The 22837-nt window shown below is 47.0% G+C and overlaps 1 protein-coding gene across 1 annotated transcript in view; it reads right to left on the reverse strand.

Annotated features, from left to right (window-relative positions):
• The window catches only part of TXNDC17 (thioredoxin domain containing 17), a 365052-nt gene that overhangs the window by 119574 nt on the left and 222641 nt on the right, over positions 1–22837 (reverse strand). The window contains exon 2 of the mRNA XM_069615032.1: positions 9983–10064. Coding sequence (XP_069471133.1) covers positions 9983–10064 — 82 coding nt within the window. The remainder of the gene's footprint in view (positions 1–9982; positions 10065–22837) is intronic.

Here is a 22837-nt window from a genome sequence, read left to right on the forward strand (position 1 = left end):
GAGGGAACGACAAAGAGGATGTCGGTCAGGGTCTGTCTAGAGGATGCGCTGGTATAGGTGTCAGCGATAGGGAGACCAGGGTTAGAGACAAAGCTATCCTTTTTGAACTTCTTCCTTCCAGACCTAGTGAGAAGGGAAGAATAGTTGATGGGGAAACAGTTAGAGAAGATAGGAGAAACAGAGAGCGCCATGGGTGAAGTAGAGAGAGGGATGGGAGCAGGGGGGAGGACCAGGATAGGAACAGTGGGCAGAGTAGCACAATGCAGTCACTTGGCCAACCAAGTTCAAGAGAAAAGTACACAGTACAACCACAAAGGCACAGCAAAATTCAAATTGGCAGCAGTAGGTGAAAAAACAGCTAAATTCAAATTGGCAGCAGTAGGTGTAAATCACAGTTCAATCACAGGCGGTAGGAGTGGGAGACCAGGTGGGATGGAGAGAGGGAGGGAAAGTCAGAGGGGTAGGAGATTTTTGAGTTAGAGGAGACTAACCCATTGTTGTGGAGGTGAAAAGTCAAGATAGTTCAGGCTCCACTGAAAAATGTGGGAGCGACATCATCAGTGCTTTTCGTGAGGGGGTGCAGGAAGTCCTCACACAGCGAACTGGCAGCTGACAGGGCCTTGAGATCTGGGTTTTTAGGGAGGGGGTCGGCTAAAGTCTGCCGGTCCACAATAAGCCGATATATAGGTTCCAAAGGCCAATCAGAGCCAAGTAGAGTGGGAGACGAGGGGTGCAAACCGCGTACCAGCTTACACTTCACATAGAGGCCATCTTGGAGATTCCACAGGTCCAACAGCCAAGAATGGGAACAAGAACATGCAAAACCTTCTTTTGCAGGCACTCTGCCACGCAGTGGCTAAATGGCGGCAGGATGCAGCACAGAGGTCCCAAGAATCAGGGAGGCAATAAAAAATTAAAAATTTGGATTTGATATTTTCGTTTCCTTTCCAAATTTACATTGCAATCTTCACAGATATAAGTCACACATACCTTGAATGAATGGCAACAAAGCAACTCCAGACCAACATTGGATCAAATAATCTTCTGCACAACAATAGAGTTTCCTCTCAAATAGGAGCAAAGAAACAACCCAATTTAAACATCATGTCCTATTCTCAAGGATGGGTGAAACGAGTGAAAGGGCGGTATTTCATTACTCCAACATCATATGTCTTTTGTGGGTCCCCTCGAGGGACTTTCTCCCTCAAACCCTGGCTAGTTAATGCTTAGATGTGCCCACAGACATCCATCCAGCTTTATATGAAAAACACTCAATCAATCTTAGTTTAACAATGACCCCAATTCACCTCTACATGCCTACTGAGAATACAAGACTGGAGGACAGGACAAACTGATTCACTATAAGCTGATCAGAAATAAACATTGGCTCTTTTCTCACAGCACAGATACCATTCCAAAGGCCTCCCTTTGTAGGTGGTCAGCCAACTCCTTCCAAATCTTCTTAATCTAAGCATAATATTTGACCAAAGGGTTTCACTCATGACACAAAGCAATACCCTCACAAGAAATGTCCCCTTTAACCGACAAAGCCTCCAAAGATCACAAACCTTTTACATCTGATCCAGGCATGGGTTCTTAGCAAATAAACTACACCAACATACTCTACCATGACCCCAACATAGCCTCAAACAATTACAAATAGCATTAAACGGAGCAGCTTGAATAATTTGCGGTCTAAGCATCCAGATCACGTCTCGTCACCTCTGAAGTTGCTACAATGATTGTCTATTGAAAAGAGAATTCAATTCACAACACTCTGCACAACGCACAAATGCTTGTGGAAAGTTGGTCTTTCACACCCCAAACGGTCTACCACCCTCAAAATGGTAAAATGGTGGCATTTATGTGCTGCGATCAATCTCGGTCAAGACCGCACCAGAAAATAAAAAAACTACTATCATCGGGGGCAAGATGAGTAATTGCCCAAGACCCCACCATCTAGAACCACTTCTCAATGGAACCCAAATTTCAACAAGGTCAATGGAGACTCGAGGAGGTGCTGAAAGTTGAACTCTGAAAGCAGACCTTTGACTGACCCTATCAAATGTTACAGACCTGTAAAGCTCTCACTGTATTTATCCTCCATTATAAAACTCTTATTTTACCACCTGCAAAATGGTGTCAGAACCGTTGAGAAAAGACTATATATACACCCAGCCTTTTCCTAGCCTTTCCACTCTCCAGTTACCGTTCTGGTTACTTCCTTGGTACCTTGAAGTGACTAGCATTATGTACATCTCATGCATAAATCAAAATAATATTTTAAATAACTGCCTTAAATAATCAGGGTCTTGGGTGAGTAAAAGCCAGTCTGTTTATCGGTTCAAAGAAAACACAATCATTGATAGACATTAGCAGTTTGGTTGTCAGATCTAGAGAACTCCTGGTTTCAGTGAAGTAAAATGGACTTCAAAGCATTTTCTCAGAATCAAGGAAAATTGAAATACAATTGGTGGGAGGGAGAAGTTTGCGCTTAAACAATGATTTTTACTCGTCAAGGGTTTATGAACTGCATCCAGGATTGGAAAATTGGGAGGCACCTCTGAGTATCTGAAATTGGAATCCACTATGATTGCTTCTTTCCTGGGCACGTTCCTTGTTGGATTTCAAGCCTGGCTTCCACAAAGAGGGCGCTAGAGAGCCGTCCAAGATGGCGGCTTCCCTGTGAGCTCCGTGTAGCTCCCCAAAGATCCTGAAAATAGCATTCTTCCGTGGTGACTAGTCGAGCTGCTGTGAACACAACTCTGGAACTATTTCACCCGTCGCATGTGGTTTGCTTACGAGCGCCGGCCGGAGAAAGGTCCCACCCCTCCTTCCGCCATCTTGGTGGAGGCGCGGCCTTGGCGGAGCTGTGGCGAGGCGGTCGTACGGGAGGTAGCAGTGCCCGGCTGTAACATCAGAAGGCGCCGGCCCTGCGCCGCCGAGCCACAGGGGCGTCAGATGGAGTGAGAAGCCGCACAGCAGTGGTGTGCAGCGGCGGCCCCCCCCACCCCCGAGCGCCGGCCGCGCTACACCAGAGCTCCTGAGAAGCGGGGAGGAACCGATCGCTGAGAATCCAGAGTGGGCCCAGACGACCGCCGCGAACAAGTCAGAACGCTGGAGACAGCGACGAGGCCGCAGACCATATGCCAGCGGAAAGCCAGGTACGAGCGCGTTGTACGCGCCCCCTAACTGCCAGCACCCGCGATAAATTGGATTGGTCTTCCGGCTCTCCCGTGCGTCAACATAGCCTGCAGCTGCCGCAGTTCTGTGGGGCCTAGTGGCCACATACATAAAACGAACATAGATCAGTCCTGTACTACCATCAACTGTGAAGGAGACCAACTGCGGTCCAGTGACTGGGCGGCACGGAGCATGCACCGGAAGCCTCGCAAGTGAAAAGGTTTCTACAGGCCCGCACAGATATAAGCGACACTCCACGGTGGGGCAACTAGTCAACTAAAAAGTACTCTGAATCGAAGCAGGAACACCCCACCTCCAACTGCTCACAGTGAAATCGGCCCGGAGCGCCTGCGAGGCCATAGCATTAGTTCTGGGCCATAAACTGCGCCGATCACTGCGGCTATCCCCGTGAATTGCTCAGGTGTTCATCAAGAGGTTTGTGTACCCGAGCGACGTCGTCGATACATCCATAGACGTGACACGGAATTCCTCACCAACTCCTCTCAGATACAATAGAGGTGGCAGAGGCGAAACCAAAATTTGCAGTGTGTGCGCCTAATCGTGCGGCAAGAGATCCCCGGCAAGCCTGCCACAAACACACCCAGCAGATTCTTGGCTGGCTCTCCCGAATCCGCCCTGTGTCGCATTCTCGGTGCTTCATCGCTCACTTTCATTGAGATCATGGGGAAAACTGACAGATCGCAGAGAAAATTGAACTTTGAGGGCTGCTCCTCCGTCAAAGCGTCCTCCTCCAACAGTAGATCACAATCACCCAACCAAAGTCCGCCCAACGAAGAAGAGGAGGAGACACAAGACTTTGACATCAGAGAAATCATGTTAGACCTCAAGGCAGGGATAGGGAGCCTGGGGAGCAGACTAGACACGCTTTCCTCCAAAGTAGACCAGCTCCAACATCGGTTGGATAAACATGCGGACAGGCTCGACACTGTCGAACAGAGGGTCTCCGACCTTGATGGGACAACAGCCTTAACCTCCAGGGTATCCCTACTGGAGGCGCAAATGAAGGCAGCGAGCGCCAAAAACGAGGACTTTAAGGGCCACTCACGGCATAATAACATAAGGATTGTCGGAATCAGAGAGCACCAACAAACCCTAAAAATGGAGGAATACGTGGAGAAAATCTGCACGGACCCGTTTGGCTCAGAGATCCTTTCTAAGTGCTTTGTTGTCGAAAGAGCCCATAGGGTTCCTAATGCGAAACCCATTCCCGGAGCAAACCCTCGACCCATCATTGTGAAGCTACTCAATTATAAGGACCGAGACGCCATTCTCAGAGCAGCCAGAGTCAAAGGAGAGCTCCAATACGAAGGTGATAAGATTCAGTTTTTCCCAGATTTCTCCCAAGCCGTCCAGGCGCAAAGACGTACTTTCACAGCCGTGAAACGAAGATTACAAGAAAACCAGATCCAATACTCCATGCTTTTCTCGGCGAAACTTCGCCTCCAGCACGAAGGCAAAACACAGTTCTTCAACACTCCAGAAGAGATCAGTGATTATCTAGGCCGCGCCGGCCCGCCCCAAACAACCGTAACCCCCAGAGGGGAAATAGACAGAGGAGGGATCCACCATAAAAATCCACTTCGTAATGGTCGCAAAATGTAAGACGCCTCACCAACACTCATATAGCAGCTCTATCACCACTGACCGAAATTCGTAACGAAAGTTGGAGGCCAGCCCCCTCTTGGAGGGCCACCGGCGCCCCTAGCACTGCAATGTTGTCTGTTTTGTTTGTAAGGGACTGTTCTTTGTGGGCCATTTGGGGGTTGCCCACACAAGGGTGGGATTCCAGTTCAGCCGAGCCACTACCTACCCCTCACCCTTATTCCACAACAATCACCTGGTTCCTCGTCACTCCAACACAAGCCGGGCTCTCCGGCCACCTCCAGATTACAAGAATCCAGTCAATTCCTCTAGTCCTGATGGATTGGAACTTAATTAACCTCCCAGATGGCATGAATAACACTTAAAATCGCCACCTGGAATATCCAAGGGGGTAACCGTCCAGCGAAAATAGGAGAATACTCCATTATCTCTGACGTCACAAGATTAACATTGCTATCTTACAAGAAACTCATATCCTGCCTTCATCAGAACAACTTTGGGCTAAATCATGGGGCTGTAATAGGCATTTCTCATCATATTCGTCGTACGCTAGAGGTGTTGCAATTTTAATAGAGAGGAAATCGAACTTTAGTCTCAATAACTTAGTAAAGGACTCAGAGGGAAGAGCCCTACTGGTGAGAGGGTTGATCTCAGGGAAAGAGGTAGCAATAGTAAACTTATACGCACCAAATACCGATGGACCCAACAACTTTAACTGGGTCATGACTCAGCTGGGGAAGATCAACGCAGCAACCATTATTTGGGGAGCGGACCTTAACACACCAATTGACCCCATTCTCAACAAGTCCCATAGTACAACAGGACATCCCTCCAAAGCCAGCGCCCAAGTCCGTGAGATTTGCCACACGTTTGAGTTGTTCGACACATGGCGGCGCCACAATCGAGACGCAAGAGAGTACACCTTTCATTCTGCTGTTCACAATACTAGTTCCCGGATCGATTACATTCTGGCATCCACTCACTGCCCTTTTAACTGGGGGGGGAAGTCAATTCTTACCGCGTTCCTTCTCTGATCATTCAATGGTCACACTGGAAGCCACCCTTTCAGGCACCACAAACCCTGGGCTCCGATGGAGATTCAAGCCCGGAGCACTCAACGACACCGTCTTCGCGGATGAAATTCGCAAGGAAATAACATCTTTTATAGAAATAAATCAAGACTGTCGCCTCGGCCAGCACCATGTGGGAAACACTAAAATGTTACGTACGAGGAGTGTGCCTGGCCAAAGAAAATGGCATACTAAAACTGATCCGGAAAGACTTGGCCAGCAGTGAACAACGCTTGAAAAAACTAGAGTTGAGAGCCTCCACTACCCAAGACCTACATGTTCAGGCCGAAATAAAGAAAGAACTGCTGAAGTTCAAGGAAATAGCTGAACGAGAAATAAAGTTCATGAGCCACAAACACCAGGTCCATCAATATGGGGAAGGACAGAGACCAGGCGCCTTGTTAGCCCGTCTTCTATCAATAGACAAATCCCCGACCCAAGTGGAGTGCATTAAAGATGACCAAGGTCAACTAGTATATTCAGAGGAAAAAATTGCCAACGTATTTCGGGACTTCTATCAAGATCTTTATAGTTCCAAAGGGGTTTCCGATCCAGAAACTATACAAAAGTTCCTCGATGACACAGAGTTGCACTGGGTTGAATCAGAGCTACGTGAACCCTTAAACGCTCCGATAACAGTAGAAGAAATTCTGGAGGCAATAAAATCCCTCCCAAACGCCAAGGCGCCTGGGCCCGATGGGCTCATCGGAGAGTTTTACAAGGCACATGCAACCATCCTAGCCCCTCTTCTGCTCCGAGTTTTTGAAGAATCTTCGCAGCATGGTTTCCTCCCCCCACATCACGCGATGCCAACGTAATGGTGCTGCACAAAGTCGGCAAACCCCCAGTTGAATGTGCATCCTACAGGCCAATCTCCTTGATTAATCTGGACAATAAAATTCTAGCTAAAATCCTTGCTGCAAGGTTGCTTCCTCTTATGCCCGCACTTGTAATCGGAGATCAAGCTGGGTTTATCCCGGGGCGAAGCACAACCTACGGGATCAGAAGACTGTTTGGTGTCGTAGAGGCCCTAAATCCAATACAATGGGCTATAGCAGTCCCTCGACGCTGAGAAAGCGTTCGATTCTGTTGAATGGCCATTTATGTTCGCAACACTTACACAAATGGGCCTAGGTAAATTCTTCATCAAATTAGTGTTCTTGCTATATAGTGCCCCCCGCTCATACATTACTGATGGAAACTCCAGGTCCTCAGGCATAACACTAGAACGCGGAACAAGACAGGGTTGCCCGCTCTCTGCCCTGATTCTTGCCCTCATTATGGAACCCCTGGCATCGAGGCTTCGCGCCAACCATCTGACACGAGGTCTTAAACTGGGTCCCCATAGATTGTCTCCCTCTACGCTGACGTCATGTTATTTGTCAGTGACCCACAGGCCAATCTTAACCCGGTAATGCGAGAAGTCATCAAATTTGGGCGAATGTCAGGTCTCAAAACCAACCATTCAAAATCCGTAATCTTTCCCCTGACCCCGACCACAACTGAATTCACAGACGATTATGGTCTTAAATGGGAAACCTCAAAGGTTCGCTATCTGGGTATTTATATGCCACGTAATCATCATGATATATATAGAGATAACTATGTCTGTACACTAAATTCCTTGCAGGAACGAATTCATAGGTGGAAAAAGCTACCTTTAACGATGTGGGGAAGAACCTCCTTAACGAAAATGGTCATCTTACCCAAACTTCTCTATTTGTTCACAAACATTTCGCTACTTGTTCCCAAATCCTTCTTCCAAAAAGTCAGGAGTCTAATCCTAGAATTGTTGTGGGCAGGGAAACCAGCGCGCGTAGCGACAACACATTAACGTTGCCAGTGTCGAATGGGGGACTTGCGCTCCCCAATATCGAAAAGTACTATTGGGCAGCCCAGGCCCAATTTCTCAGTCACTGGTATGCGGTCCACTTTGTTTGGCCCCACGTGCAGGTGGAACGTGCCTTAGCCTCCCCCAACCTCCTGAGGGCCGTCATTATCAGCAATATTTCGGTCCCATACAACACGCTAAACACGGTCCTATCCACCTACGCAATTTGGAAAAAAATAGCTAATAAATACGGGGTAACAATAAGATTTTCCCCATTATTACCCACTAGATTCGTTCCTGGAATCCCCATCACTAATGAGAAAGTGTTCCTTATACGGACAGACAAGGTTAACATTCACTCCTTTGGCGACCTCTTCCCCGGGGGCACCTTTCTGACTCCACAAATGGCCAAAGATAGAGGCAGTTACTCCTCGTTAGATGTGTTCATCTACTTTAGACTACGTCACACCCTTAAAAAGCTGTTTCCGTCCTTTCCCAATCAACCCCCCACATGGGATTTATTACACAATACGATTCAAGCGCAGGGGGAGGGAAGTTTAATGTCATTATATAAATCCCTCATAGTTCGTAGTGTGACACCCAAACCCAGGGTGCATCAAAAATGGAAATCAGCCATTCAGGAATCGATATCTGATGAAGACTGGTCCTATATCCTCCGCAAACACAAAAAGTTGCAATAAACACTCGGCATAAATTAATTCACTTTAACTTCGTGCATTAGACGTACTACACCCCATTTAAGAGGAACAAACACCACCCTGAATTGTCAGCCCGATGCGACAGATGTGCGGCAGCTAACGCTGACTTCCTCCACCTAGCTTGGAACTGTCCGGGAATTTACAATTTCTGGTCCTCTGTTCTACAAATAACCAAAGACATCATAGGCGAACAAGTGACCCCAACACCTCTCGGAGCCCTGCTCAGTCTTACGAAATACTTGCAGCCAGCGTCTCGAAAACTTGCAGCCCTGCTCCTGGTGCTGGCTCGCAGGAGAATCGTGGGGTCGTGGCCCGACCCCCAAGATTGAAGACTGGAAAAAAGACATTATTTATTGTCAAAACACTGAATGCGAATTTATAAGACTCCTACCGCTGCATGCTCGCCCCCCCCCGGACATCTGGGGTCCATACATAAATGATCTGTTAAAAAATGGAGATCACTTAGACTCTGTTGCATCTGCGAACTAGAAGATGTGCAATGGAGCTCGGATCCGTAAGGAGGTGCTGGATAATGGCGAACTGACAATGAGGAAGGAACCCACGGAATCCTGCAAGGGTGAACTTAAGGGTGGGGAGGGGGGTTGGCTCGGTGGGGTTGATTGAAGTTGGGGTCTTGTTTTTTCTTTCCAATTTTTCTCTGTTTGATTTAATCTGGTTGCGCACCCTGGAGGTGCCTATGTATGGCGATCATATTGAAAAACCAAAAATAAAGTTTTTATATAAGCCTGGCTTCCACACATAAAAATGGCGTATTCTCTGTGTCTGGTGTCCTGCATGAATAGGCTATATAAATTGTTCTATAAATATTGGATTGTTTTTTTCATTTTTTACTGTCTTTAAAGGAAGGTTGCATTATTAAACACAGATGATTTAGGGGACCCGCGCTCATAACCTTTTTATCCCACTTAAACTGTGGACCTAGTCTGACCATTTTAGGCACCCCCTGGAATAGTTGGGAATGTGGGCTAAAGGGAGTTTAGCAAGAGGACAATAATACTCACAAAGGGCGCAGAGAGTCCTGTTATGAGGGGCAATTGGGCAAAGTGAGCGACGCAGTGAGCGAGGAGGGCAGTGAGTAGGTGAAGTGAGCACAGTGGGTGAGGGCTATAGATAGTGAGCGATAAGAGGATAGAGTGGGTGACATGGGGCATATATTAAATGTGGCGAGCACAGAATAGGTAAACTGGCACACATTGTCTTAAGGGATCGAATAGGGGGTGGAGTGCAGCAAAGTAGCAAGACTGGACTGGGTGAGGCGAGAACAGTGGCTAGATAGGAACCTAGTGGATCAAGGAGGCACTACAGAAGAGTGCTTAAAAATACCTTGGGGGGGGGGGGAATGTGGCACAGCGTCCCACAAATAATTTTGACTAAAGCCCCACCCCTATTTGAATTATTAACTGCACCCCTCAAGGTTTGGGCCCATTAGTTGCGCCCTTCCTGACAACATTACCAGTACAACATATTCTGCATGCAGCTGCTACAAAACACTAGAAACGTTTAATATTACCGAAGTGCACCCTGAAAATACTTACTATGCCCTTTCTCCTACTTGACAGTAAATGAAGATAGATCCTTCTGGCAGGTGGCAGAGCTCTCCGCGTATAACAGGTTCAGCTACAAAAAAACAGAAACAGTGATTTCTCAGAAGGGGCTACCAAATGTTGGCTTTGTGTAGGTGTTCAGTCGAATTCCGAAGTAAAAAAATAAAAATAAAATTAGGCTCTGGGCAAATAGTATGTTGCCATTTGGCTCCAGCAGAAAACTTAATTTTCTTATTCAAATTCGATGCAGCATGCAAGGAACGGAAAAGAGAGCAGATTACAACAAAAATCAAGGGAATTAAACCTTTCATAACACCATTCTGGATGAAATAGACAGTGTGATGGCGAGAAGAATTGATTAGGATGGTTGAAAACGAGTCAGGATTTGTTCCTAGGGGAAAATGGAAGACTTGATGTGTAGTGGATACAAGCGGGTGGGTGGGCCAGTTATATGTCAGGCAGAGTAACTTGACCGCCACCTAAGAGGCCATACCAGAGGAACTTAATTTTGTGAAATCTCTCCAGTTCCCCTGTGAGCACACTTGCCCGAGAAGGTGTGATATTATTTAATAGCATTTTAGTTTATTCAAACTTTTAGCATTTTACACAAAAAAATAAATTCCTAAATGCTCACCATTTCTTTCAGTCCATAAAGTATCTTGACAGCGGATTCCACAATATCAATTTCAGAAGTTTACCTGATGCCATTGTCAAAGAAGTATTTTCTTCTCTAGGCAGAATATTCCACCATTCCTCCGCTGACAAAGATGTAGCCTTCAGAAAACAGTTAAAACCAGGCTTTTCAAGTACCTTCTCAGGAGTCCAGCATCAAAATGCAAACCAACTATACATCTACTTGCCTCCCATTCACCCTACAGAAGGTGCCCTGCAAACCACGGAAATTACCAGCAACTTATAACCATCCGGCCGACTTTCCCATTGAAAAATAGGTTCACTTGGGTTGGACTCCAGATGAAACAAGATTGAAATATTATTCCAGCTAACTTCTGACAAACCGCCTATTCACTTCACCAACAAGCGCCTTCTACCTCATTCCCGGGTTGTCGTCCAACATTTATCTTCCCAGTTACTTCTACCCCTATTTGTCTACTTGTCCCACTGCTAACTGATGCCGGTCTACTGCCACCTTTTCCTACACATCCCTCAAAGAGCAACCACAAACCCAACCAATACCAAACAAACAGCATATAGATATATAATGTTATAACTAAGCTTCCCTCTTTAGTCATTGCACCCTCCTCCATCCCCAGTCCCTACACGGATGGGTAACATTACCCAAAGCATTCATAGCTTCTTAGATCTTGGGCTTTTCCGCCAGATATCCTACTCACAAGGGTATACACCAAGCCCATAGTAGTACAACAGGTATGCTGTCTTTTGCCTGCAATCTAAAGATCAAGGGCAAAAGAGGCTGCATACACAAGGCTGCAGGGACTGACAGGCTCCAGCAGCCAGAAGAGGGAAGATGCGGGCACGGACAGCAGGGGGTGTGTGCGTGCGCATGTGTAAATGTTTGTGTGTATGTGGGGAGGGGCACGCTATGTGTGTGGCAGAGAAGAGAGGAGGGAGGGGATGAAACTCTGCAATTAAAAGTACATTCTGGCAATGTGGGAGTAGAGGTGGGGCAGAGAGGTCGGGGATAAACCCATCCCTCCGCAATGGACATTTTTTCACCCATTGAAGTCTGCACCAAATCAACCTAATAAACTCAGCCTTTTTGGTATGAAGCCTTCAGTGGTCGGAATTTAGACAGAACCAGCATAATGGGGCACAGAACCAGGGACCCACAAACTCCACAGATTTGCATCTGCGTATCCGGTTTTCCCGCTAAGAAACCATCCTTATTTGCTTACAGAGCAACTGACTTGCAAGATTAATACATCCTCAGCAGGGTAAAGAACTGGCCGGATCCCAGCGCTAGCATCAGGCCAGTGCCTATATATGTACAAAATAAAGTACAGGCACACCATGTATTTTGAAAAGATATTAAAATAATCACCGTTCTGATGTTTGGAGCTCCTAAGGCTCACTGGAGGTAGATATAAGTCAAGGGTGCGGGGGAGAGAAATATGACTCTGGTATCAGAAGTCAAAACGAAGTATCAAAGAAAGTGGAGACCTCATGGGACATGAGTCATCCCGTCCCCTGCACACCTATTAGTACTTGAAAAAATAACCAGTCAGTATCAATTTGACATTTAGATATATTCGATATTAAGAATTCAAGAATCTCATTTGTATCATTTCAAGATAAAAACTCAATGTATTTCATGTCTAATGTATTAATCTGATACATCCATTTTCAGTGCAAGGAAAATAACAATTCAATCTTGTTAGATTCACAATTCAAAAATCAAAGTTCAACAGACTTTGCAAAAAACTCATAAGTGCAGATGATTAATAAAGAAAGAATAAAGGAAGCTCAATGTGTTTCGAGAGAATATGTCTCTTCTTCAAGAGCAATGTGCTTTAGGATTTTCAAAGAGTGAAGTTAATTTTTTCAAACAATGCAGTAATCCGAGTTCATCTGTGTACTGATCTTCAGAGGTTGTCCAGTCATGGCCTAAATGCTAGCATAGGATATCTATATCCTGTGTTCACCATTTGGAATGATGGCTATTCAAGTGGAGTGATAGTTACTCCAGTTTCATCAATTGTGACCTTAAATAAATGTAAATAACATCATGTTATTTGGACAGCTCTAGTCAACTAGAATAATGGCATTCTCTTGCTATAAGCAATTATTTCTGCTCATTTACCTTAGGCGTTTTGGGGAGGTAATCGGCATGGTAGTGCTGGTACTGGGTATGTCGGGTCACTATTGATGAAACTGGAGTAACTATCACTGCGCTGCACGTCTGCCTAGACATGTCCAAGTCCAGGGGGAAGGAATCCTCGTCCTTACCAAAGGGAGGCAGAAAATCCCAGGAGGGTTTGTTACCTAAGATTTGGGCTAAGGAACCTAATGCGTCCGGGGACCCACAAGCAACAGAGGATCAGCCAGAGTTTGGAAGGAAGACACTAGTGGGAGGAGCAAGAACAACCCTGCAGACGGGACCCCGCAGGCAAGAGCCGGGGGCGAGACAGAGATGCTTTGGCTTCCATCTCTTCCAGGACCTAGCCCAGTCGACCCTCATCAAAAGGAGAAAAATGGGCCGATACTAACAGTCTTAAGGAGCAAGGACTTGTGCTACAGATTGGCATTTCTATTTGGCTTAACCTTTGAGTGGCAGGGCAAGCAACGAAGAATTACGACCTACGAAGAGGGAGGGAGGGATAGACGAGGAAGACAGTCCTATGGGGAGGGCCATGGATGACCACCGGGCCGCTCGTAACTCATGGGAGTGGTCGACTGTGAAAGCCAAATGCAGCAAGAGAGGGGGAAAGCACCCAAACCTAAAGGGCCCTAGTATAGAAAAAATGCAGGAGAAGAAGACAGGCCCCGTCAAACCAGCTCGGTGCTCCTCAGACTGAGTGAGGGATGCCGGGGAACATGATGAAATGAACCTGGGGAGGGCAAATAAACACAGGAGGTGTATAGCAATGATCCTGTGGGGATGGAGGGCGGGGTGGCACGCTTGGCAGGGTTCAGGTGAACCTGCGTAGGGGACTGGGTCTGGGGAAGAGTGGGGTTCAATCCTTGAGGCATCAAATCGAGGGGGGCTAGAGGCCGGTTGAATCCACCCAGACGAGGGGGGGGCCGAGGGGAGGGAGCAGGGAAGCGGTCGGCGCTCAAGGGGAGAGGGACAATGGGGGGTCTGGTCACAGCGTCTGGGGGCGTTAGAGCACGGATACACATCAGGGACAATGGCTAGAGACAACAGAATCACACTCCTATCTCTTAATGTCAACGGGCTAAACTCACTGATCAAAAGGAAAAAAATGGAACAGTTTTTGAGGAGGGAGTGTCCAGATATAGTAGCCCTCCAGGAAACTCACGTTCACTCCCGGGACAGAGGCAGGATAAGGTTTTGGGGCTTCAACTGAATCTACCATTCCACGCATGATTGCAAGAAAGGGGGGGGTTTAATTGCCCTGAAGAATGATCTTGATCTTACTCCAGCGGAGGTCGATCGAGACAAGGGGAGATACCTAGCAAAAGCACCGAAGGGGATAGGAGGGAGTTATACGGTAGCCACGATTTACGCGCCCAATCCAGGTCAAGATGCATTTATACTACGAGCTCTGCACAGGCTAGAAAAGTTCGCAAAGACCCCCATTATTCTAACGGGAGCCTTCAACATAGCGTGGGACACTAGAAGGGACAGAAGTAGGAAGGGCCCACCTGTGCAAGGGAATCCCTCGGGGGGAGCTCTTGGAGAAAATACAGAGTCTAGCCCTAGTGGACATATGGATGGAGATGGGGGGGGACAGGAAAGACAACACCTTTTACTCGCACGTCCACCGTACACACTCCAGCATTGACAATGCGTGGGTTTCGGGAGGTCTCCTAACGAGTATCAGGGGGATAAGTGTGGGAACAATAGCACAATCTGATCACACCCCCATCAAACTAGTGCTGAAAAGACAATGGGGGAACCCGGGCCTATGGAAGTGGAGATACCCAGCGTACCTATTCAAGGATGAGAGTCTGACACAGGAAGTCACAGAAGGGATAGGGGCTTTCTTTGAAATCCATAAACCAGCAGACACAAGCCCGCAAATAAGGAGGAACGTGTTTAAGGGGGAAAATTATAGCCATCAAAGCTCGGAGAGATAGGGAACTGAGACTAGAGGAAGAAAAACTGGAAGAGAGGCTTAAAGAGATAGTGACCCGAATGGGTCCCGGGGCAAGCAGGGAGCAGAGGAAGGAATATAAATGGTAAGGGGCCAACTAGACCTAATACAGACCAGAGCAGCAGAGCGCACCCTACTATCCCCTAAACAGAAATACTATATAAAAGCGAACAAGGAAGCTCGGCTCATGGACAGAATGCTGAGGGGAGAGAAGAAGGGGAAAACCACACTAAAAATAAAAACAGGAGTGGATAGGTCTAGTACTAAAACGGAGGACATTAAAAGAGTTTGTTTCCCAGGTCCACTCCTTAAGCCTTAGCTGGTATGTACCACGTGGGTCTGTTAAGGTTTGCTTCAGGTTGGTGCTTGGTATCTCTCAATTTTCCTCCCCGACCTCCCTTGTCACTGCTAGGGCCGAGCCCTGAGCTCCGCTGCTCCCGGCGGTTGCTTATACCATATGCTCTTTATGGTCTTTCTTATGGGAGGTCCCAGATGAGATGGTGAGTCCAGTCAGTGGGGGTGGGGGGGCAGCGTGGCTGCGTCGGGGCCCTGTCCAGTATGTATGTTGGGGGGTGGGGGAGAAGAACCACCTCTCCTCCTGGTGTCCCTTCCTTGCTCAAGGTGTCCCGCTTTCTAGCTGGGGGTGTCCCTCACCCTGGTGGGGTGCTTGCTCCTCCGATATGATGCCAGGTGGAACCAAGTAAGGGAGTGATAAGGGAGCGCACTGCCGGTCTGATTGTTAGCTCTTGTTATGGAGGCTCTTCTTTGGCTTCCGAGCCGCGCTCACTGTATGCGGCTCCCATCGCCCCCAGCAGGCGGTGTCAAGGCCCTCCGTTCTGTGTTGTTCGCCTCTCACCAGGGGGTCATAATGTTCATTCGGGGAGGGGAGGCGGGGAGAGGACCGCTGCCCTGATTCTCGGGGCTGTTTCGTTACGCAGAATTCCGCCTCTTTGTTGCCGTTGGGCAGACTAGAGGTCTGGTTATGGTCCTCCCTGCGCTCTCGTCTGGCTCCTCACCCGGCTCCCAACTCCATCCCTGCCTTCCTCCTCATCTTCCTTGGGCCCTCGCTGGGTGTGCTGCCCCCTTGGCTCAACTGCTCGGTTCTCCCCTCTGCGGGGGGCTCAGGCATCTAAACACTCTGCCGCCTGGTCCGTCCCTGAACAAAGGTCTTCAATGCACCAGCCGCTGTCCCCTCCGCACCAACCTTCAGTCCTGATCCATGTTGAGGACCCTTGGGCCCCCTGCTCGCTGGGGATCTCAGTCGTCACGGCCTCCCCGCTCTTCTCCGCCTGCCGGCACGGGCTGGCTGCAGCGGCTCAGCCCATTCGCTCTATCGCCCCCATGGAAGCTCCCTCTCCCACGGAGTCGGGCCACCAAGCCGCTGGAATGGCACATGAGATCTGTCCTGATTTACTGTTTTCTGTCCCGCTTCAGCTGGGGAACGTGGGTGCTGTCTCTCCGACAGCTTCCTTCTCTGCCTACAGTGCCTGGGGCAGGCATCAAAGGCAGGTATTCTCGCTGATCATGTCCCGGGGTTCAGGAGTGCATTGTTTACGGTGTGTTTCACCCGGCGGCCATCTTGGAATCCTATGAAAGAATTTTTAAAGGGAATTAAATTATTATTTTTTTTTTAATCACACCACTCCAAATATGGGAAATGGCAAGGTTACAGTGTACTTAAGTTCATTCACGAGAAGAGAGCACAATCAATCTTTCTTGGACATTTTCTCAAATGTGCTGAAGCCATTGAGTGACTGAAAAATTCCACACAAAGAATGAACATCACTTGGAAAAGTTCCATCTGATCCAAAGGGAAAATCAGTATCAAGAGCTTCTGAAACACAACAACAAAGAGCAGCATGACTTGCCAACCAGAGGACAAGATCAACTTTCTACAGGGCAAATGAGATACCAAAGTAAACTGAAGCAAGACTAGCTGAAATGAGGACAAGAGCAACATGATGCTCCAGGGCACATAAGATAGCAGAGCAACCTGAAGCAAGACTTGCTGACAAGAGCAACATCCTCCGGGGCACTTTAGACACCACTCAATCAGGACATGGGCAACAGCGGGTACCCCAGCTAGCTAGACTATAAATGTCTTGAAAGTGCAGTAAGGGAATACAGTGACAGACAGGAAATTGGGTATCAGATTCTTATTATGTACTTCTTCACAGCATAACGTATGGTTTGGATGTTCTGGTAACCCAGATAATCATCTGATGAGTCTTGGAGTTGTAGGGAGCCAAATATATACTGTATTGTGTGCCTATTAAATGGTGCACAGATTTTAATGCAGAGGACTCTTGGAATTGCACAATGAGGTTTGGATACTACAGGGGGTTAACAATAATTACAATTACTTTAACCTGCACACATTCCTTCTCTCCCCCTCTGCCTGCACAGCTCCCTCTCATGGTCTCCCAGACCTTTGTTCGCTCTCCCTCTAGCAAACCCCTCTTTCTAACTCTCTCTGCACTGCTTTTGCCCATAGATAACCTTCACCTACTCATCACGCCTCCTTGCATTCATTCATGCCATCCCAGTACTCCCTCTTTTGTGTAAACAATGGCTCCATAGCCAACAGCACTTTAAATTTTGGGTCTTCAAGTTTTACTTTTCTTATTCCAAATATGGGTTTCTAAACACGCAAAATAAGGTCTAAAAAGACTTGAGCTATGCTCTCATTGTACACTATACTTACAGCTCTGTACACTCGCCCAACCATCTCCTAAATCCCTCTCATCATCCCAGTCCAAACATAATTAAGGTTGCCGTCCATCACGACAGGCTTGACCCTTTATTACATTTTTTAATTTACAATTGTGCTGCAGAGTGTGCTCCTCCACTTTCACTCCGGGACTATAAAAGGGTAACTGACCCACAATTCGTTTTTTTCTGTAGACAGACAGGTCATTGATCCTATACATCAATGGACCCATGCCAGGCTGTGGTCACTGGAGGAACGGTTAAGGAAACATCAAGCATGCGCATAGTGTGCTGAACAAATTAAAAGCCTGATTCACAAACCATTTTCTTATGGGATTGCACCATTATAAAATGCTTCCGTGAATCACGCACCAAGTTTCTAATGCCCTGTAGAGCTTTGTAGCATATTGTGCGAGGAGCCATCCCGGAGACGCATCCAGATCCTAGCCAGGGAGTGGGGCTGCAATTTTACTGAGTGACCCTTCCAACGTAGATATCAGGCGACAACCCCTACAAAAGATGCTCCCATTCAAGAGCAAGCTGCTCTGGGTCAATATTATGGAGCAGTAATGCCAGGCGCCTGTGCATGCATCGAATGAGCAGAAGGAGACGTCAGCACTGGAATACTCATAATAGGAATTCCAGCACTTGTGTAAGCCATGGGCTCCTGCATTTGTTTACCTGTACTAGAACCAGGTCTGAGGCAAAGTAATAATCTTCAGGCGCTGTTGCTGCTGATAATACGAGCAAGAGAACCCACAAGAGGGATCTCAGTTCTCAGTGATGGGTCTTCTGTTTTTTCACGTTATCCCTCCCCACTTAGGCACAGTTGGAGAGGAGACACAGACACTCAAGTCACAGAGAAGGGGAACATTCTGCAGAAAGAATAAGGGCTATTGTGAGACAAACTATGCATAGGTTTGATCCAAACAGGATGTACAGCCAAGCCAAGGGAAGAAACATCTGAGGAGATTGATCAGAAATTAAATTAAAATATATAAAGAGATGCTCCTAGAGCTATATGGAAGAGCAGAGACCCTTCCTGAACTAACCATCACCACAACTACTACAGCAATCAGGACTAGCATTGTAAGAGGGGTGCAGTGTAGGAACTGCCTTTACACCAACACTACTAGAGGAAAGGAATGGGGCGGTGGGAGGAGCCTTACAAAAACCAGTGCCATGCAATGTGTGTTTCAATTGTACCCTCTGGTTAAATCATAGGACAAGACGCCTGATTCTGTGGAAGTGTACTCCTCTCACAGAACTCAACACGTGGCCCCTGGGGAGGCAACCATCAGAGATCTGACTGATAAAAAGGTGGGCTCTGCACTTCAAGATGCTCATGCTGGAATTCAACACGCCTCAAGAGCCAATGCATACGGTGTATGCATTACATATGCAATCACACTAATAAGCAGGTCAAGAGGGAGTGGAGTGTTCAGAGTTGATGGCAGCCATGCCGAAGGATATGAAGCTTTATCTGATATAGTTTGATGGGTGAGGGCCTTTGGGCTAGCATCCAGCGCAAACGTGGTGGGCAAGGCACCATTTACACATAAGGGAACACCATACAGACTGGGCTCGGGACTCAGAGGCAATTTCTCTACACATTCCTTTTCAAGGAGTTCATAGTTATGATGCCCCATTAGAGGGCAAGGTACACCGGGTAACAGAAAGAAAGAACGTACAACCTCGAAGGGCCAAGACCAAACAGATAGTCAACAGGAATGGCGATGTTCCTGAAAGCATTCCCGCGCATATCAAATTCTGCTAAGACCAAAGAACGCCAGATAACAAGAACAGACAGGGGGCAGCAAGGTGGTTCTGGGATTTTAACCAAACCAAAGGACTTGAAATCCAGATCCTCACTATTAAGTTGTTCCTCTCAAGAGTCTGGTTGCAGTACGCCGATCCTTATTTCAGACAACCTAGTGGACAAAGATCAAGGATGCCAATTAATCTAATTACTTTGGAACTTATATCCATTTCCTCTTACAGAAGAATAGCAAGTCCCAGGCCAAGAAACAAAACCACAAAAATAATTAAAAAATAAGACAATGAAGAAAGAGGTCCAGGCTCTAACAGACCTGGACATGCAGGTCATCATGCCTGCTGCCCACTTGTAAGAGTGGATGGATCTCTATTCAATCAGCTTCATGGTCCAGATATTCTCTTGTGGATAGCGTCTACTCCTGCAAATGAAGTACCTGATGGATACATCTGAACAGCCCATTTCAAGATGGTGACTAAAACACACTATATTCCCAATCTTCAGGGTGGGACTTCCTTGCGTCTAAATTTAACAGATGCATACCAGTCCATATTTTTTGGGCTCAGATTTGTCCTGTGCCTTTTCACCAAGGTGTTGGCTCCCCTATTGGCAATAGTGCACAAAGAGGACATTACATTTTATAAATAGCTAGATGATTGAATGCTGCATGCTCCAACCGCAGGTACAGTGTGCAGCAATACAGAGAGGGTATGTCAGCTTCAACATCCATGGATTACCGTTTAATTGGAAGAAATCCATTTTTATACGGACGAAGGAACTAACCTTCATCAGGGACATCTTATGCACCAAGACAGGACAAATCATTCCAGGCCACTGAGCAATCAGACAGGGGTCTGTCCTACTGCAAGTCCCACATCTGCTTGCACCAGAACAAGACAATAGTTGAGACTGCAGGGGCATAACGTCAGCCTGTGTAATCGTGGTGCCATTGGCCAGGCTTAATCAAATTCCTCTGTGGAAGCCCCTCCATGAATACTGGAAGCCAAGCTAAGAAGGATTCAAAACAACATCTCCTTCAGAGAGGGTTGTTCAAAGCCTACAGTGGTGCAAGATTGAAGCTCATCTATCCAAGGGAATTTAATTTTGCTTTTCCATGACCAACGTGATAAACCACACATGCTGGGTTACTGGGAGGCAGGTGGTGACGCAGATACAATAACTGGGGCCACAGGAGGAACAACACTCCTGAAACTGGAAAGAGTTGGCAGCCATCTTCAAGGCGATAACGGGATTACTGACCCAAATCCAAAACAGACCAGTGGGCAGAACATTACAGTCCCTAATCACACCCAGACATAAGGGTTGTGGAGAACCATAGGCCAGAACACCTCTGTTGAGCCTTACCCTCCTCAATTGCTCTCTCTGGCAGTATGTGCTGGATGGTTCATAGAGTATTTGGGCACCCCAACCTAGACTTATTTGCATGCAAGGATACAGTACAGGTATTGTGATTTTGTTCTAGGACACCAGATTCTGAACCATGGTGGTGGACACACTCTTAAATAGTCTCCTCCGCTTTGGTGTGCCTTTACCCCATTTCCTCGGTACCACCCCTCCATCCCCCACTGAACATTAATGAGGGTGAAAGAGGAGGTCAATCCCTGTGAAGGGTTCTCATCTGGAAAGGGTGTAGAAACCTTGGCTTTTTTAATTGTTATTACATATAAACTGATGCAGATAATTATCTCTCTGAGAGGGTGGTCAGCTGACAAGAACCCTCCACAAACCCTATGCCAAAGCATAATGCATACCTGTTCCTTGCTGAACCAGTATCCTGGTCTAAAGTGCGTGCTCCCCTTTGGATCAGAGGAGGTTTAGTGAGCAGATGTGCCCAAGCCATTGCAGCACAACGGCTGTGTTTAAGATATGGAACCATGTTCCCAGAACCACATAACTATCAGAGTTGCTATCCTGGTGGCAGTTGTAAACTATACATGGAAGCCATGCCGGAGTTAAATTATGGTGGCTAGCATCCCTTATATCTATTACAGCCAGATCAAGGTGATATCATGCCTATGTTAGCACTGTGAGCTCAGTTCAGCAGCAGAACGGTTATGTGCATTCTAGTCAGACAGCTTGGCCCTGCCAAGTGACAGGGCAGGAGACTGGATGGCTATGCCTCTTCTTTTGATCCTTTGAGGTCAGGTAACACCTCTCTCCATTGAGCCAGCCTCACATCAGCAGCTGGCCTGGGAAACGGGAATCAAAGGCAACACCTATCATAAAAGGACTAGCCTCCCCACTGGATGCTGGATACCAATAGGACCTTTAATGCAGTTGACAAGGAAGATGGTGGAGTTAGTGTAGAAAGGGGAGCTCAGACCATCAGGAGGAAGATTTCTGCATCTTGTTTTCCCTCGCTCTTCTTTTCTGTCCCCTCCAATTAGTCAAGTCACCTGTAGATATTTGCCACTAAAAGAAGGGGTCTCGCACTCCTTCACTGATTCACATTTGCACAAACACCTAAGGAAGAATTTGCTGGACCTCTGTCAGGAGAGATGGTGTCCAAGGCAGAAGCAAGCTCTGTTCCCTTCCCATTCTCAGAGCACATTGGGGGTGACCTGCATCTCTGCCAATCATACTGCTAACAGGACCATATTGTGGTGAAGGACCCCAGGAAGTGTGCACCAGCTTCAGCTAAAACTTGTGCTCCTCGTTGTATCTGCTGCCTATGAGCCACCAGCACCTACGCTGTTGATATTGAAAGCCAGTCGGACAGACCCTGGTGGCCCATTGAAACACCAGAAATCGTCATTGCATCGAATCACCTGACTCGAACTGCAGTCCCAGTCACTGACCCTGGTGGCCATCATGATACGCCCATCTTCATGCATCGCTTTTAGAAAGACGTGACCGCCGCTCTCAAGCCACTTCAAACCACTTGAACAATACATAGAAAACTGGTTTGCCATTGTCAAACCGCTAAAACCAGCAAAAGGAAATATTGACCGATAACTGCCCATCTGGCCCTGGTCCATATTTGGGCCCTAGACTGGCTAGGTCGCCATTGAGCGATGTTCACTCAAGTGCATATCCTTTTTTACAAATCATTGTGGTTAGTATTTGAATTTTATCCCCCTGCTCCATAGCTCAGAGTGCTTGTTACATTTTCTATCCTTGGTGTATGTATCAAGTGAGACGATCTAAACCGGTCATTCTGCTTTTCCCCCAGTTAAGCCATATTTTACTATACTTTTGTGGACACCCCCTCTCCCCCCATTTCTATAGAAACGTTGTTCTAATTGAATACAGGTATCCATTTTGACATTCAAAGTGCTTCTTTACACCCTCCCATACTAGCGCTATATTTTCTTTTTGCCAATCATCAATGCCACTGCAAGGAATAATTTCTCATATCTGCCAACCTGTATATTATCCGAAATTCCCAGTAACAGTACTTTGGGTTCTACTGAATGTTTTCATTAAGGACTTTGTATAAATGGGATACAATCCTGTTCCAGAATATTTGGATCACTAGGCATTGCCACATAGTATGTATGAATATTCCCACCTGTGTTTTACATCAGAGGCATTGAGGAATTTTTTATTTATTTATTTATATGTTTTTGGGGTCAGATAAGTAAA

The sequence above is a fragment of the Ambystoma mexicanum genome, chromosome 9 (assembly GCF_040938575.1).
Source record: "Ambystoma mexicanum isolate Mex_15411 chromosome 9, UKY_AmexF1_1, whole genome shotgun sequence".
In the NCBI taxonomy this organism is placed as follows: Eukaryota; Metazoa; Chordata; class Amphibia; order Caudata; family Ambystomatidae; genus Ambystoma; species Ambystoma mexicanum.